The 16,041-nt window shown below is 44.6% G+C and overlaps 1 protein-coding gene across 6 annotated transcripts in view; it reads left to right on the forward strand.

The window, feature by feature from the left end:
- The window catches only part of SPECC1L (sperm antigen with calponin homology and coiled-coil domains 1 like), a 54,686-nt gene extending 44,692 nt beyond the window's left edge, over window positions 1-9,994 (forward strand). For all 6 annotated transcript variants that reach the window (XM_077309073.1, XM_077309072.1, XM_077309074.1 and 3 more), the window contains 2 exons: window positions 5,787-5,846; window positions 7,352-9,994. In XM_077309073.1, coding sequence (XP_077165188.1) covers window positions 5,787-5,846; window positions 7,352-7,441 — 150 coding nt within the window. In that variant the 3' untranslated portion in view covers window positions 7,442-9,994. The remainder of the gene's footprint in view (window positions 1-5,786; window positions 5,847-7,351) is intronic.
- The last annotated feature ends 6,047 nt before the right edge of the window (window positions 9,995-16,041 follow it).

The following is a 16,041-nucleotide window of genomic DNA, read 5'->3' on the forward strand; positions in this document are numbered from 1 at the left end:
TGCTTTATATGTGCCATAAAATGTAATGCCAGGCACCAGAGATATAAACTTTATAAAAGACACGAGCAAGCCTAATATTTTCTTTTACTCAAAATACATACTTTAATCATAATAATGTAACACTGGCCAATCAGTTTCTCTGCATCTACATACTATTTCAAATGAGGCCACCCCCATAGATCTTTACAGGGGCATTACAATGAAATATTATGTTTCATTCTCAATCCTTTTCCTAATCTTCCCTAACTTGTTTGCCTTTTTTCATTGCTGCAGAGACGACCCATCAGCCAAATATGAGTAGACGAGAAAAAAAATTCCAAGCTGGCAATGGCAAAAACTGTATTCAAACAACAGAACAAGTTCATAGGTATAAAACCTAGTTTTTGTTTTTACTCCATCAGTGAACTTATTCCTTAATTTGTTTTTTTTCAAGGATACTAACAAAATCTTCAACTCACTACCTTAAATTTATACTTTACATTTTAAGACATATGACTTGTCATATATGTCTTATATTTTATTTTATATTTTAAGACATATGACATATGAATGCCCACTGTAATCAAAGGTCCGTGAAGGTAACTATCTTATAAATGACCCACATTGGGCCTTTGATATTAATAGACCCAAGTCATATGTCTTAAAATATAAGGTATAAATATAAGATAGTGTGTTGAAGACTTTGTTAGTATCCTTGAAAAAACAAATTAAGAAATAAGTTCACTGATGGAGTAAAAACGAAAACGAGGTTTTATATCTAGGAACTCGTTCTCTGGTTTTGCCATCGCCAGCTTGAATTTTTTTTTCTTGTCTACTTTTTTCACTGCTGCAGCATGCTGGGGTAGAACATAAGAGAAGCCATGTTGGATCAGGCCAATGGCCCATCCAGTCCAACACTGCATCATACAGTGGTCAAAGCCTGGGTACCCTCAGGAGGTCCACCAGCAGGACCAGAACTCCAAGCCTCAAGAATACAGCACATCACTTTGGAAGGAATGGCTACTTTAAAGAGTGGAAGTTCCCAATGGAGTTGGCATCCCTAGTTGAAGTGCCTGTAAAATAGAGGGAGGTGGGCTCCAGTTGGTAAACCTGGCTACCTGTGGAGGTATTACAAGATCCAGCCCTGAAGAAGTCTCCCAAGACATCTGTAGAATAGCAAGCCCAAACAAGCCAGGCTTCCTCCCATGGTGGAAGACTGACTGGGCTAGCAAGAGAGGTATATCTGGCAGAGCATGGATGGGCTCCACCAGGGCCATCTGTTCCCCAGGTCAGAAAGTGAAAGGGAGACTATTGCTTCCTTTCCAGTGTATGTGATGGTGTGACTCAACAGCAGCAATGGTGAGGTGTGTCTTCCACCTCCAGTCATGCGGTAAAAGGTGGTGGGGCGAGTGGATGTTGGGGGGGGGGGGGCTGTGCATTGCTCTATACAAGCTCCAGGATGCCCAGCTGGCTGCATAGCTCCCTGTCCTTGCGAAATGAAACGTGAAGTCACTGCAGCTCCTGACTCTTGTTTACCGGCCACTTCTCTCTCCCCACTCCCTGGAAGTTTGTAAACAACTGGGCAGGAATGTTTGGTACCACAGCGGCAATACATAAATGGTTTGATTCAAATGAGCAGCCATGTTGGTCTGAAGTAGCACAATAACATCAGAGTCCAGTAGCACCTTTAAGACCACCAAAGATTTATTCAGGGTGTGAGCTTTCGAGTGCAAGCACCCCTGAGGAAGAGTACTTGCACTCAATAGCTCACGCCTTGAATAAATCTTTGTTGGTCTTAAAGGTGCTACTGGACTCTGATTTTATTGAGATAAATGGTTTCTGAGCAATAATGATTTAACTCAACTCCTGCTCAGTCTCTGTTTGTAAAATATTACATTATGTTTCTTTAAAAATCAAATAAGGATTCTGAAAAGCCAATCTGTTGCATGTAAGAATCAAACCCTAGCAACTAGAGATGGAAATTTAACAGTAAGAGTTTTCTCCCCATTTTGGACCATAAATAAGCAAGGTATGGTGGAAGCAGGTTAAAGAATGTTGAAGGGTAACTATTTCCTGTGTATTATTGATGTGATCAAGAGCAGGAAAATAGTCAATCATTCATTCATTCATTTTTCACACTGCCCTCCCTGAAGGCTCAGGATGGTTTACATGGAACTGAGAATTATACAAAGAACCATACATATAAATGACTATAATATTAATATTACTAACTCATGATAACAGGGTAACAAAACAACATTAAACAGTAATAATACAATCAGGTCTAGTAGCAGAATGCATTGATGGATTTCTGGGGAGGGGGGAGGGGGAGGGGCAATGACAAATAGTTGTGCTTTGTCATTGTAGATTGTATATTGTCTAGTGGGAGGCATTACAAGACAGAAATTAGGACTAGACACACAGATAAGACTTTTTTGGCAAGATAATGGCCACAACTTTATTGTTATTCAAATGAGTGTAGGCACAGCATGGACATATGCAGCCATTTTGCATTCAGGAGACCACAGGGAATCCAGCATACCAGCAACCAAGCTGGCAAGCATCAATGCACACACGTATGATCCTGCTTGCCTATGGCTTGCTTTGGGTGTACAGGTGGTAGGCTGGTTGGGAGCCTGCAAGTGTCAGCCTGCACTAGGTCCCCTCCACCACCCTGAAATGCCAGCCAGGCAGCACTTTCCCCTCTGGGGATGGTGCTGTGGCTCCACATCCACACAGCTTCTTAAGGAGGCCCCTCACCTGGAGATGCCAGCATGCCAGCTTGTTCTCCCCCACCCCAGCATGGATCTGCCCGATGCACAACAACTGCCACAGAGCAAGAGGGGCCACACAACACTGCTCCCACCAATACTCAAACCTAAATACAACACTGTAGAGCTAACCTTTTCAACATTTCGACCATGGAAGAGCCCCTGAATACTTTGAGGAACCCAGGAAATGATAAAACCTGGTCACACTGCTCACATCCTTAGCCCTCCTTTTACTCCCTCCCCCTCCCTCCCTCCCCCTGCTCTGCCTCACGTAGGCCAGCAAGAAGAGCAGGAGCTGAGAAGACTGCCCCCCCCGCCAGACCCATGGTTGGGAATCCCTGCTGTAGAGCACAGTCAAATGTCTATTCCCCAGTCTGAAAGATGCACACCATCCTCTTGGAATGGCTGGCTCCATATAGCTGATATTAGGGTGAGGGATGAACAAACTGAATCCCAAAGGAATTTAGCCTTGCAAACATACCTTCTTGCCAGGACGATGTGGTCAGGTGCTACTGAGCTTCTCCATGATCATCTCTCCAACAATGTTGACCAATATATGTGGAAATTCAGCTTTAGCTGCCAGATCATCTTCAAATCCTTGATGATAGATTTGCAGAGACCTGACACTTCTGGCAGGTCATTTTCCCCTAACTGGATGGTGACCAATGCTTGGGGCTCCATGTTGTTTAATCTCTGCTGCCAATAATTCCAACAAGGAAGATCAAAGCATACCGTGACATCTAATCCAGAAGATATGGAAATGTTCCCCAAGACCCCAACCTGAATTCCACACAAATCCCAACACACAATGTTGTGCCCAATGATGAACTTGGACTTAGGGGGGCTATAAATAGAGTGAATAGTGAGAGGAACAAACATTAGATCAAAAGGGCGGATCACATATAGGTTTTGTAAGCAAAATATCATGATCTGAACTGCGCCCAAAATGTTTCTGGTGGGAGACGAAGCTTGGCGATGCACTGTCTCAGGACTGCACCAAAGTAGCATCTGGACAGTCAAATGACATTTGCATGCACCCGGAATGGGCCTTAAATCCAGAAAGGCAGAGATGCTGTGCGCTGGGCAAGGCTGTACCCCAACTGAACAGTTTTCAGTCTGCAAAGCCTAATGTGCAGGTCCACTCCAACTTGTGTACATTGCATAATGTCAATGCCCCACATCCTGAACCTGCGCATGATGCAGGCAGGAGTTTGCTGTTGTGAAATGTGCCGAAGACAACTAAAGTGAATGCTGCTTGGAAAAGTAATGACTCATAACCAGCATCACAAATGGCTGGCAGAATCTGAACCAGAAGCAGCATAAAGGAAATAGGCCTCCTGGAATCCCCCCCTGAAAGACACCAACCTCCTCCAACCTTAGCCTGCTGGGCTAACTGCCAGCATCCCGCCAGTTCATAAATTTGCAGAAGGAGGAAGTCCTCACAAGTGGACGTTAATGGTCTTGGATGTGACACCACAAGCTTGCAGCTGAGCCAAGTAGTACAAAACGGCTCCTCCGAGAGTGGTGGGGGAGGGTGACAGCCCTGTGAACAAGATCCTTGTATAAATCTGGACACCGCTCCATTGTACGCTCTCTGCATAGATGGTGCTAAAGACCCCATCATCCCTTTTAGGATGAGATTCCACCAAGGCTCCACAACTCCTCTAGGAAGGCCTTGGGAGTAGCATTTGTAGATGATACCTGAACCAGGAGCCGCTTCTCCTAGAATCAGAACAATGCATATGCAATATACTTGTGGTGAAAGATATTAACTCCCAGGCAGGTAAAAATGAACCTATGGACCAGCCACTCAATAGTGTGAAGATTGACTGTTCACAATCGGGACCACTGCCTGATTAATGCACCAGAAGAGTTTACTGTGATCCTGAAATAATTTCTGCCAAACGATGACTGCGACTACAGTGGGGGGGGGGGGACTGAAGAAAAATCAAATCCCCAACCAAATCAGAACCCTGTCAGCTTCTTGGCCACTTCTGTGTACACCACTGGCAATTATAATATATACCAAAGCCCAGGCTGGCAGCAGTGTCTGCGTGTACCTGAAGTGAGTTACCGGACAAGAGCAGGGTTTGCCAAATGGCTTTCCCATTAAACCCCCAGATCAATAACCCCAAGACCAGAAAGCATCAGCATCTCCCTCAGAGTACACTTCCTTTTGCCTAGCATGGCAGAGAGTAATCCTCTTAGCACTTGCTATTTAACTGGTGCATTTGAGAGAGCCCTGCCACAGTCTAAAATACTGCTCTAATACCAGGCCCCCCAACTGGTGCCAAAAAGGATGTCAGCCTATCCACACAGACCCACAAGCAAGAAATCACCAAGATAATGAGGGATGTGTAGGGATGCCCCATCTTTAACCACCCATTCCAAAAAGGTACTGAATGTCTCAGAGGATGCACACGCAATAAGAGTAACACATCGGCATGGCCTTGTCAACATACCAGTTCTCTTAAAACTCAAATTTAAACAAAAATCTCCAGGGTGAATGGGGAATAGGAGAAAGGTGGTCTGAATATCACGCCTTGTGATTAAAGCTCCCTTACCACATGCTCTGACCATGACCACTGCATGGTCTAGTGAAGCGTACCTGACAGATCCATGTTCTGGCGCAACAGCATCATTAACCCAAAAACCCTTGGTGTAAGAAAGGTGATGAATTAAGTGGTATTGTCCCAGGGCCTTCTTGGGGACAACTCCCAATGGTGAGATCCAGAGGTTGGGCAATGGAGGGAAAGGGCTAGTTAACTTGCCTAACTCACATTCTTGAGCATCTTATAAGTCCCAGTCTCCAGAAGCTTGGGAACAGACTTAAGGTTGGTGCCTGATGTAGGAACCCTGGGGCCTAAACAATTAAACAATGAGTAGTTATGTCTCCCCTAGGATGGTAAGAGGAAGTCAATTAACTTGCTGTTTTAAAATGTTATATACGTTTTGGACAAGCCAAGCCGTTGAGGCAATGTTTCTGAAATTTAAATTGTGCAAACTTTATTATTAAATATCCTACTATCTTTTCAGAGGAGAAATTTCACTCTGGCTTTCCAGGCAGCAGAAAGTGTTGGCATCAAATCCACTTTGGTAAGTCATTGGTGCTATCAGTCTAAATGTGTATATACTATCACACAAAGAAATTCTAGGATAGAATCATGGCACATGTATTCATGGTAAAAACTGGAAGGTTCCTTTTATGCAGTAAGCATCCTTCCTTGTTTCTCAGTTTCCTACTTCAGGACAGATGCTATTAATATGCAAAACAAAACAGACACTGAATATACTGAAAGAATACAATAACTTAACACCATCTTATACCCATCACAGCAGTCAAATGCATGTTTTGCTTTTGAGAAAAACTACGCTCCAGGTTCAGAGGAGGCAGAAATCTAAAAGCTTTAAAAATAAGTCTCCTAGATTAGCGATCCCCAACCTGTGGGCCGCTGACCACATGTGGTCCTTCGACTAATTGGAGGTGGGCCCCGAAGGATGCCTTCTCCCCCCCCCCGGCCCTTTACTTCATCCCCCCCCCAGCCCTTTACAACACACTTCATTGTTGTGGCGTGTCTGTATCTTATTTTGAAGGGATGTTTAAACATTACCATAGCGATCAGAGAGTGCTAGGGCAGGGGTTGAGAGTAGAGGAGTAAACTACCCTCCCCCACCGGACCTCAGTAAAAGGCGTTGAGTGGCCCCGGTGATAAAAAGGTTGGGGACCACTGTCCTAGATCACTGTTGTAGCCTTTGCCTCTGTGTGTGTGTGTACACAGCAGGAAGGCAAGTGTGGGCTTCCCTTAAAAGTCAAAACTTGTGCTGTTCCAAATGATGATGTATATTATCTGGAGGTGGAGCTGGCTTTGACCCAGGAGGACCGTGTGGGATGGGTGGTCAGTGTTTCCAATTTGTTAATGATAACCAAATTGGGACAGAGGTTTACCTTGCAAGTTCCTGCAGGTTCACCAGCAGACAAGTAAAGCCACACTTCAAGTGCTATAGAACTTGGGTGCGGTGGAGTGTGTTGCAGTCCTGAGCTGCTTTCAACTCTATCTAGTCGTCTTATCCTTTCTTCTTAACAGCAGCCATCCAGTTTAGACTCTTAACTTTTCATTCTTCTATCTAGTGCTTTTACCCAAGGAGCTAAATTACAGCCAATAATAATGCCAATTAGATGGCCCATGACTGAGTGGCAGAGCATCTGCTTGGCGTACATCCCCAGCATCTCCAGTTAAATAGTATGAAAGATCAATTAGCAGGTGATGTGAAAGACATCTACTAAATAGAGAGCTACAGCCATTGTGAGTAGGCTGTACTGAACTTGATGGTTCAGAGATCTGACTCTGTGAGAAAAATTCATGTGTTCAGTCAATGGATATAAGTAAGAAACTATAATTCCCTAACAAATCTCTCCTTCCAGGGTGTGCCCGGCTGAGAAGAATTAGTAGTAGGACTTGCAAACTTCTGTTTAGCAGCAGTCTTCTATTGGTTACTTGGAAGTATTGTGGTTTAGATTAACAGCATGTTTTCCTATTTTTTTGCAAGGTGTGGCTGTCTTTTTATATTTTGGTCTCTCCTCCCCTCCTCTTTTTTGTTAGGACATTAACGAGATGGTACGAACAGAGCGTCCGGACTGGCAAAATGTCATGCTCTACGTTACAGCAATTTACAAATACTTTGAAACCTGAGAACCTGATAACAAAGAAGAACATTAGACAAAGCTGAAATCCAACGATACAATAATTTTGATGGGCACAGTCCCACATCCCTTGGCCTCCAGTGAAACTCCTATGGACTTTTTTGAGTGGCTTTTGTGAACAAGGTTTTGTTACAGTGCTTGTTGAAAACTCAAATAACTAAACTAGCTGGATTAAGTTATTAGCCCCAAAAGCCTGAACTTTAAGAACAGCCTTGTATAGACCTGAAGCTCTTACTTTGAAGGAAGAGGAGAGGACTGAATGAATGCCACAGGATAAACAAGATTTAAATGGACTGCTGACAGTAAGAGATTGTTATAATAGAATTACTAAATCCTTTCTACAGAAAACACCCCTAAAGGTTGGGTGCATCATCTACTCGTGACACCCCCAAGTATGAGAACAAGTTACTTATAATCTAGTTATTGCCTTATATCTCCACCTCTGCCAAGTGCACAACTTTTATAGGAAATAAGAGGTTTGGTGTATGTTTTCCCTTTATATCAAGCCCATTTTCCTGAAGAATGTGTCAGTTTTGAGATGAGATTGATTCAGTGAAAAAGCTATTCAGTTTAAAGATATGTGTTTCAGCCTACCTCTGCTCACTAATAACGGCTTCCAACTTTATTACTGGATTGACTCCAGCATTAGCACATATAGTTCCCAACTTTCAGGACATTACTATACTTTTGCTCGCCTAGAGGAATTTTCTTTGGATTTTGCATTTTTCTCCCTACTCCCAAACTGACAAAATTGAACCTTTTATTTGCAGTTTCTTGCCTCTGTGACCGTCTACTTTTGCAGTGTGTTCTGATCTGTGCATCTGCCAGGAGCTGCTGCTACACGTCCTGCATCTATTTAAAAGGGGGTTTCCTATGATTTTCCCTCACAGGCCTTGTTGAAAGGAATAGTGCTTGCCCAGCAGTATTATTTGGTAGGTTGTGCATCTTAGATTAAATTTATTTTTATATAATATCAACAGTGCCATCCTAAGAGTTCCATGTTTCTGAGCCCATTGACTTCAGTGGGCCTAGAAGGGTAGAGTTCCGCACAGGATGGCATTGTGAAGCTGGTAAGGGAAGAAAATGTATCTTGAGTCCTGTGCTGTTGAATCCGCAGAGGAGAACTTTTGTGGTGAAAACTATTCATGCAAGTGCCTTACTTGCCCTGAGCTGAGGGGAACTGCAGCTCCAGGGCCCTGCACAAAAGACCTACCAATTCCAGTTCCTAAGGCATCTAAAAGCAGTAGCAGGACTTAAGTAAAGGACTGCTGTGCTTCTGCCATGGAACAGTCCAGGCACAGTGGAGATCTTGAAACTGCTATTGCTGAGGTTGTTTGTTTGCTAATAGACTCTATTAGCCTTTGTTAATAAATGTGCTTTGCTATTTTCTAGTCAACAGGCCAAGCATGCTAATTTTGCAATTATTTCTGTATACCTGGAACTCTTAGGGGACACTCTGAATGTCATGGGCGTGTGAATTCAAGAATGTAAACCAGATCTCAGGCTGGTTATCAAAGGACCCCCAGGACAGGGTATATATGCCAGAATAGTATCTTGAGGCAGGCCAGAACAAGCTCCGAAGAGCCAGAATCGGTTTAATTGTGCCTCTAGTAAATGCTTTTCATTTTGAACATGGTTTACACTACAAGGACTAAAGCAAAACTAAAGCAAAACTTGTTAATGGCTGTAAAAATGCCTTTCTTTTTCCTAATTATTTTTCTTTTCAAATCTGCAGCTGACATTAAGAATTCCTGCAAGTACATAAAATACTTTAGCCTGTGAATAAACAGGGTTGATGTTTCCCAATGAAGAGAGTAATTTTACAAAAGCCTTTTTTTTTGGGGGGGGGGGTCATCAAAATTGTGAGTGGAACTTGTCCTTTTGCGTTTTTCCCTTTTTGTTGAATCATAAAGCTAGACAGTAGAACATCTTCACCATTTTATTACCGAGTCCGCGGCTCTGGTACTAAAGAAGGGCGCACCCCTCGGTGGCCACTAAACTGACAAGTGTCTTGCTCCGCAATGATGCCTCTTTTATTTATTGCATTGTAACTGCCGAAACATAAGAGACTTCTTTCATCTACATCCAATTACCGAGCTGGAGCCTATTGGCACTGAGACACGTTTTAAGCAGAATCCTATTTATGAAGTTGCTGATTCACCTTAAAGTGCACAAGTTAAAGCCATGGATGAAAGGGGGACCTCAGTTATGAAGGAAACAAAGCATCATGCTGCGGTGTACAGAGCAAATCCAACTGTAGGTTGCTTCCTTGCCCTGATTATCTGAAACTTTTTGTAGTGCAGAGTCTGATCTGCACAGAGATCATGCCAGAGAAATTATTTCACCAAGAGAAGGGTTGAATATGTTTGGCGTATTATTTCTATTAATTGTATTCAACAGCAGGAGAAAGCCGTTGCTCTTGGTTTGATTATCTACAAAGCTTACTTTGAGAAGGCATTATTCAACTCATCTTTATTCTAAAATTGCATTCTTGTGGTTTTCAGTTTTTCTTCTATTAAATATTTTGAAATATAAGGTAAAATGGACAGTGTGCTGCTGTTTTGCATTTCATTGGGTGTCTTCAAAGTGCCCGTTTTGAATAAGGGGCTTGCTCACTGTTTGGGACCTCCACAGTCCTTGAAAATGAATGATGGCTCGCTGCTTCATCCCTGTAGTTAGAGTAATTTGAAGCACATGGAGATCTTTTCTTGTTGCTGTCTCTGTCCCAAGTTGTAACGCAAAATGATCCCTTTATACTCGTACAGTTTTTCTTAAATGAACCTAATGCAGTCTGTGTTTTCTTTTGGAACCTTTAAACCTGTTTATACACAGGTCAGACTTGGAAATGGAAGGAGTCAAAGGACATTTAAATGCCACCTTTATTTAGAATGAGAAGGACAGCATAACAAAAGTGGAGAGAGACAATTAAAAACTAAGTAGTTGGTTCAGCAGAATATCATGTACAGCCAGAGAAAGCTAGTACACAATCTAATCCTGTGTGAAGATACCAGTTACCTTCAGGTTCCTGAATGGGCAATAAAAGAAAGGATGGGGAGGGAGAGTTCAAGCTCTAGCATTTCTTGAAGATCTTGGACAGGACAAAGCCTTAACTGCAAGTTGATGTTTTGAGTACCAAGGGTGGCTGAATCCAAACTGCTCATCAAAAGAGCCCTTTTATACTTTGTGTCTGTTGGGACTTGAATTCAGGCAGGAAAAAAAAACAGGTTTTGGTAGAGCTACCAGGGCTAGAGCTACCAGGATGTAGTGGTTAGGAGTGTGGACTTCTAATCTGGCAAGCTGGGTTTGATTCCGTGCTCCCCCACATGCAACCAGCTGGGTGACCTTGGGCTCTTCACAGCACTGATAAAGCTGTTCTGACTGAGCAGTAATATCAGGGCTCTCTCAGCCTCACCTCCCTCACAGGATATCTGTCGTGGGGAGAGGAAAGGGAAAGGCAAATGTAAGCCGTTTTGAGACTCTGGTAGAGAAAAGTGGCATATAAAAACCAATTCTTCTTCTAATGGTATCTGTTGACCAAATTAATGCTGTTTTGAGACTCAGGTAGAGAAAAGCAGCATTTAAGAACCAATTCTTCTTCTAATGGTATCTGTGGACCAAATTAATGCCCTTCTCTAAGTTAAGGCGCGATACCAGTTTTCATTCTGGGTGCAATTGCTTCATTTATTGCTCTAGAAGGGGAGCACAACATCCACCGGAGGGGAAGTTAGTTACCGGGCATCCAAGAGAGATTTTTAACAATTCATGTCTGGGGGGGGGGGGACAATCCTGGCCTTAGTTGGCATTTTATTTCCCCTGTAAGTAAAGCTAGTTTTAAAGTTCTCTGTAATGGCAAAAAGTAGGCTTTCCAGGTGTGTGTGTGAGTGTGTGTGAGAGAGAATGGGTGTGGGTGAGTGAACCCTAGCAGCCATTTTCCCTTGCTGAATATGACAGAGGTGTAAGATTCTAAAGATGTGGACCTTGTAGGTGGCATATACTGGGAGTGGGGGTGTAATCTGGGGAATGATGTTATGATTTCTAGATAAGAATTCATTTGGCTTAGCTGACTTTATTTGTCAACTGAGCCCAGTCAGCCTTCATACTTGGGTGACGGGGCTGTCTACCTACTAGAAGAAAATCCAGAAGATTATTGAAGTCCTGCCACCTGTCTTCACAGGAGACAAGCAAACACTCAGGAAACTGCAACTTTTCTTCCTCCTTCCTGTCTTCTTCCCCCCTCTCCTTCATCACCGGCTTCCACCCTTTCTTCCTCTTCTGGTGCCTTGTGACCTTGTGTGTGTGAGGAGTAGTTGGGTCTGTTTGTGTTTAGAGTAACATTCTATTGCCAGAGAAATATGATTTCCTGCTACAGCCGTGCTAACTAGAAAGAAAGGCCAGGAACAGCTCTCTGTGGCGTTGTCCATCAAAATGAACGCTCATCCGGAAAAGCTCTTTGCTAGAGCCAGAAGCAAATCCTGCGCATCAGGAGGGGAAATTGAACAAGGGCTCCTTTGTTGCCTGGAGTGGGACGGTTCCATGAGCTTCGTGCAGTTGAGTGGCTGTAGTTCTTCACCGCTTCTCCTGTGCGTGTGCTTGGAGAGGAAGGCAAAAGAAATCTTGCTTCTGGGAAAGGGTCTGGTTTTCATCCCACAACAGCAGATATAAAACTAACAACTTGATGAATCTTTGTTTCACGCAAGGCAATAAAGCTCTTAATAGCTCTTGTATCTCCAGTTGCCCCTCCTTATCTCTATTCCTTTTTAATAGCTTAATTCTCCTGCATAGCATAATTAGCCCTTAGATTTTTCTTTTCTGTTTGTCTTTTTTCCCCCTCTCAGATGACTTTTAAAACTGGAATTTCTCTCCTCCCCCCTTAAATTTCATAAAGCAAACCAATGGTGGCCAACTGTATGCTTCTTCAAAACCAGAAACAGGACACTGAAGCCAATACCTCCTTCTAGCGCCTGATGATGTTCAGAGGCTTTCAGACATGGAGGCCCAATCAGCCATTGTAGCCAATTGCTGTGGACCTCTTCCACAGTATATTTACATTAGACTCCAGCCAGATTACATACTACAAATCAATGTGATCTCACCAAGTAGAAGTGCAATGCAAGAATAAAAACCGGCATGTTAATGCTGAAGATGCAGCGAAAGGAAGAGAATACAAGCATAGATAGCTTTAAAATCTGGCCTGAAATATTCATAAAGAAGAGCTGCATTCATGGCTACCAGCCTTGGTGACTGAAGAGAGCCTCCATGCACAAAGGCAGCAAGTCTATCTACCAGTGTTAGGTAAAAAGGTAAAGGTATCCCCTGTGCAAGCAACGAGTCATGTCTGACCCTTGGAGGGACAGTGCCTTCCCCAGTCATTACCGTTTACCCCCCAGCAAGCTGGGTACTCATTTTACCGACCCTGGAAGGATGGAAGGCTGAGTCAACCTTGAGCCGGCTGCTGGGATTGAACTCCCAGCCTCATGGGCAGACAGCTTCAGACAGCATTTCTGCCGCTTACCACTTTGCGCCACAAAAGGCTCTGCCAGTGTTAGGTAGCAGCATCCAAAGGCCTTGGTCTCTCTGTTGTGTCCGTTTGTCCCTCCAGAGCAACTGGTTGGCTGTGGCATTAAACAGAATGCTGGACCACATGTCTGATCCAGCAGGGTCTATTTATCTTAATGGTCTAGCTCAGTATAAGGTGCTTTCATTTGAGCTCTGCAGGGTAAGTAAGGAGTGGGACCATGGCTCAGTGGGAACATGACATCTGCTTTGTATGCAGAAGGGACCATGTTCAATAACCTGTCTCTCCAGTTAAAAGGACCAGGTAGTAGACAGTGGGAAAGACCTCTATTTAAGGCAGGGGTTGTCAAACTGCGGCCCTCCAGATGTTCATGGACTACAATTCCCATGAGACCCTGCCAGCATTTGCTGGCAGGGTCTCATGGGAATTGTAGTCCATGGACATCTGGAGGGCCGCAGTTTGACTACCCCTGATTTAAGGCCTACTGCCAGTCAGAGCAGACTGTGCTGAATACAATAGACCAAAGGTCTCATTCAGTATACATCAGTTTAATGTGTTTGGGTATATAGATCCGTTAACAATCTGGCCTGTAAACGGTGGATTCCCCTGTGGGTAAGAGCAACTAAGCAGATGTCGCTTGAGTTTATGGCTGCTATTCTAGCCATACCACTAATTATTATTTTATTTTTATTCTTATATCCTGCCCTTCCCTGTTGGCTCAGGGCAGGTAACATCAAGGGTAAAACAACCAACTCAATAAATTATATGCTGTAAAATGTTACATCAGTTATAATTTTTAGATTTAAAAAAAAAACAACTCTTTCCAATTTAGATATTGTGTCTTGGGGGAGGGCGGTCCATATTGGACAGATTTTGATGGGTGGATGAGTTCTCGAGCAAGGAGGCCATGCTATTTCCATAAGCCTGGTAGAACAGTTCTATCTTACAGACCCTCCAGAACTGTTAACGTCCTGGAGGGTCCTCATCTCACTAGGGAGAGCCCTAGCCCTGGTCAAGGCAAGTTTTGCCTCTTTACTTCCTTGGGATATAAGATCTCTTAAAGGAAGTATTACTCCTAAGTGATTTCCAGGAAAGGTAGAGTCAGCCAGCTGGCTGGGCAAAACTACTGAGCCTCATGTCCCAACCCTAAAGTGTTCAGAGTGGCAATGAGGCAAAAGACAACCCTCCAACTTTTGTGGATCATTAAAAATAGCTTTGTTCGCTGCATCTTTGTTGCCAAATTCCTGTCTTGATGCAGCTCTTAGCTTTGAAATCTCAGGGTGCCCTGCCCTCAGTGCTGCCTCTGCTCAATCTAGAAAAGCTGCCGTGGAGAGATCATCTGATCGGGACTGACATCCTTCCACGGTTCCCAACAGTTCCTTCATTGTGTGAACTTTGTTGGACAAACCCGGCCTGCATGCAACATCCACATGGCCGTTCAAGCTGCCAACTTGAGCTTTATTAATAGCCCACAACCGGTGCTTGAACTTCGAAAGGAGCACTGAATTAAATCTTTCTTTTTTGCTGACCCGAGAAGCAGCAGGAAGAGAAAGGGGCCTCCCAGCACAGCATCACTGGCGGTCATCAAGCAGCAACTGGACAGATCGTTCTCCTGGATGCTTTAGGCTGATGCTGCATTGAGCAAAGCGTTGACTAGATGGTCTGTATGAGCCCTTCCAATTCGGTGATTCTTCTATCAGACTCCTCTAAGGATACACATGGGATGCAAAGAAAGATCCACTTGCATTTGCTGAATCCAAACACTGAAAGATGCATTCTACAAAGTGAGGCCTGCTCATCATCCCTGGCCCTGCTCATGTGCATGGGAGAGAGGCTTGCTCTGGAAATGTTTGGGAGTATTGGAGATTGCTCTTGAGGGGGCCAGATGAGTCAGTCTTTCCCACAGTCCTTTAATGGGGTTTTCAAGTGCCCTTTGATCCTTGCAAGGCCGCTTCGGCTGCAATTCCAGATGGAGGGGCTAGACCAGGGGTAGTCAAACTGGCCCTCCAGATGTCCATGGACTACAATTCCCAGGAGCCCCTGCCAGCGAATGCTGGCAGGGGCTCATGGGAATTGTAGTCCATGGACATCTGGAGGGCCGCAGTTTGACTACCCCTGGGCTAGACAGTCACACAGTATGGATTCAAATACCCTTCTGAAGGGGTTGAGCCCGCTCCCCCATTCTGCGCCTGGCCTTTCACTGTTGGGCTCTTTACAGGTTGATTTCGTGCTCCTGATGGGAGTGCTCCTGCAGTGCTGCTTCCTTATAGGGATTATGGGTAGTTTGGGGGATTTACCCCATTGATTCAGGTGAGGGGCCCTGTGAATCCTGCAGTGCTAGAGGCCCACAAAATTCTCTAGGCTTTAAGCCAGGGGTAGTCAAACTGTGGCCCTCCAGATGTCAATGGACTACAATTCCCATGAGCCCCTGCCAGCATTTGCTGGCAAGGGCTCATGGGAACTGTAGTCCATGGACATCTGGAGGGCCACAGTTTGACCACCCCTGCCTTAAGCTATCATGAGTCAAAGTTCACAATATTGAAGGGTCATAGAATCATAGAGTTGGAAGGGACCTCATGGGTCATCTAGTCCAACCTCCTGCACTATGCAAGGACACTCACTTCCCATTTCTGGACTGTATCCACTATCACTGCAGGCAGTCACAACTTAATCTAAATCCCTGTGTGCCGCACCTGCCATACTTCTGCCTTTTGACTCGTGTGCTTAAGCCACCATAGGCTCAATCCACAAAAGAGGAGGCTCGTCTAGTGTGATCACCTCACGAGAAGACCAGTCGCTAGAAAAAAACGAAGAAAAAAACCCAATAAGGTTGGAGGCCGCTGGAAAAGAGGAAGACCCACCATGACTCAATCAAGGAAGCCACCGGCCCTCTGTTCGAGGACCCGGGCGAGGCTGTGAAGGAAGGACGCGACGGCCGGGACGGAGGCTGCTGATTCGGAGGGTCGCCCTCAGACGCCGTTTCACGCCCGCCCGCAAAGCACCCCAGAGAGCGTAACGTGGGAAGGGACCGCGGCGGACGGGTAGGAACAAGGGCGGGGAAGCGGCGGGCGCCT

Source organism: Paroedura picta, chromosome 13 (genome assembly GCF_049243985.1).
Source record: "Paroedura picta isolate Pp20150507F chromosome 13, Ppicta_v3.0, whole genome shotgun sequence".
In the NCBI taxonomy this organism is placed as follows: Eukaryota; Metazoa; Chordata; class Lepidosauria; order Squamata; family Gekkonidae; genus Paroedura; species Paroedura picta.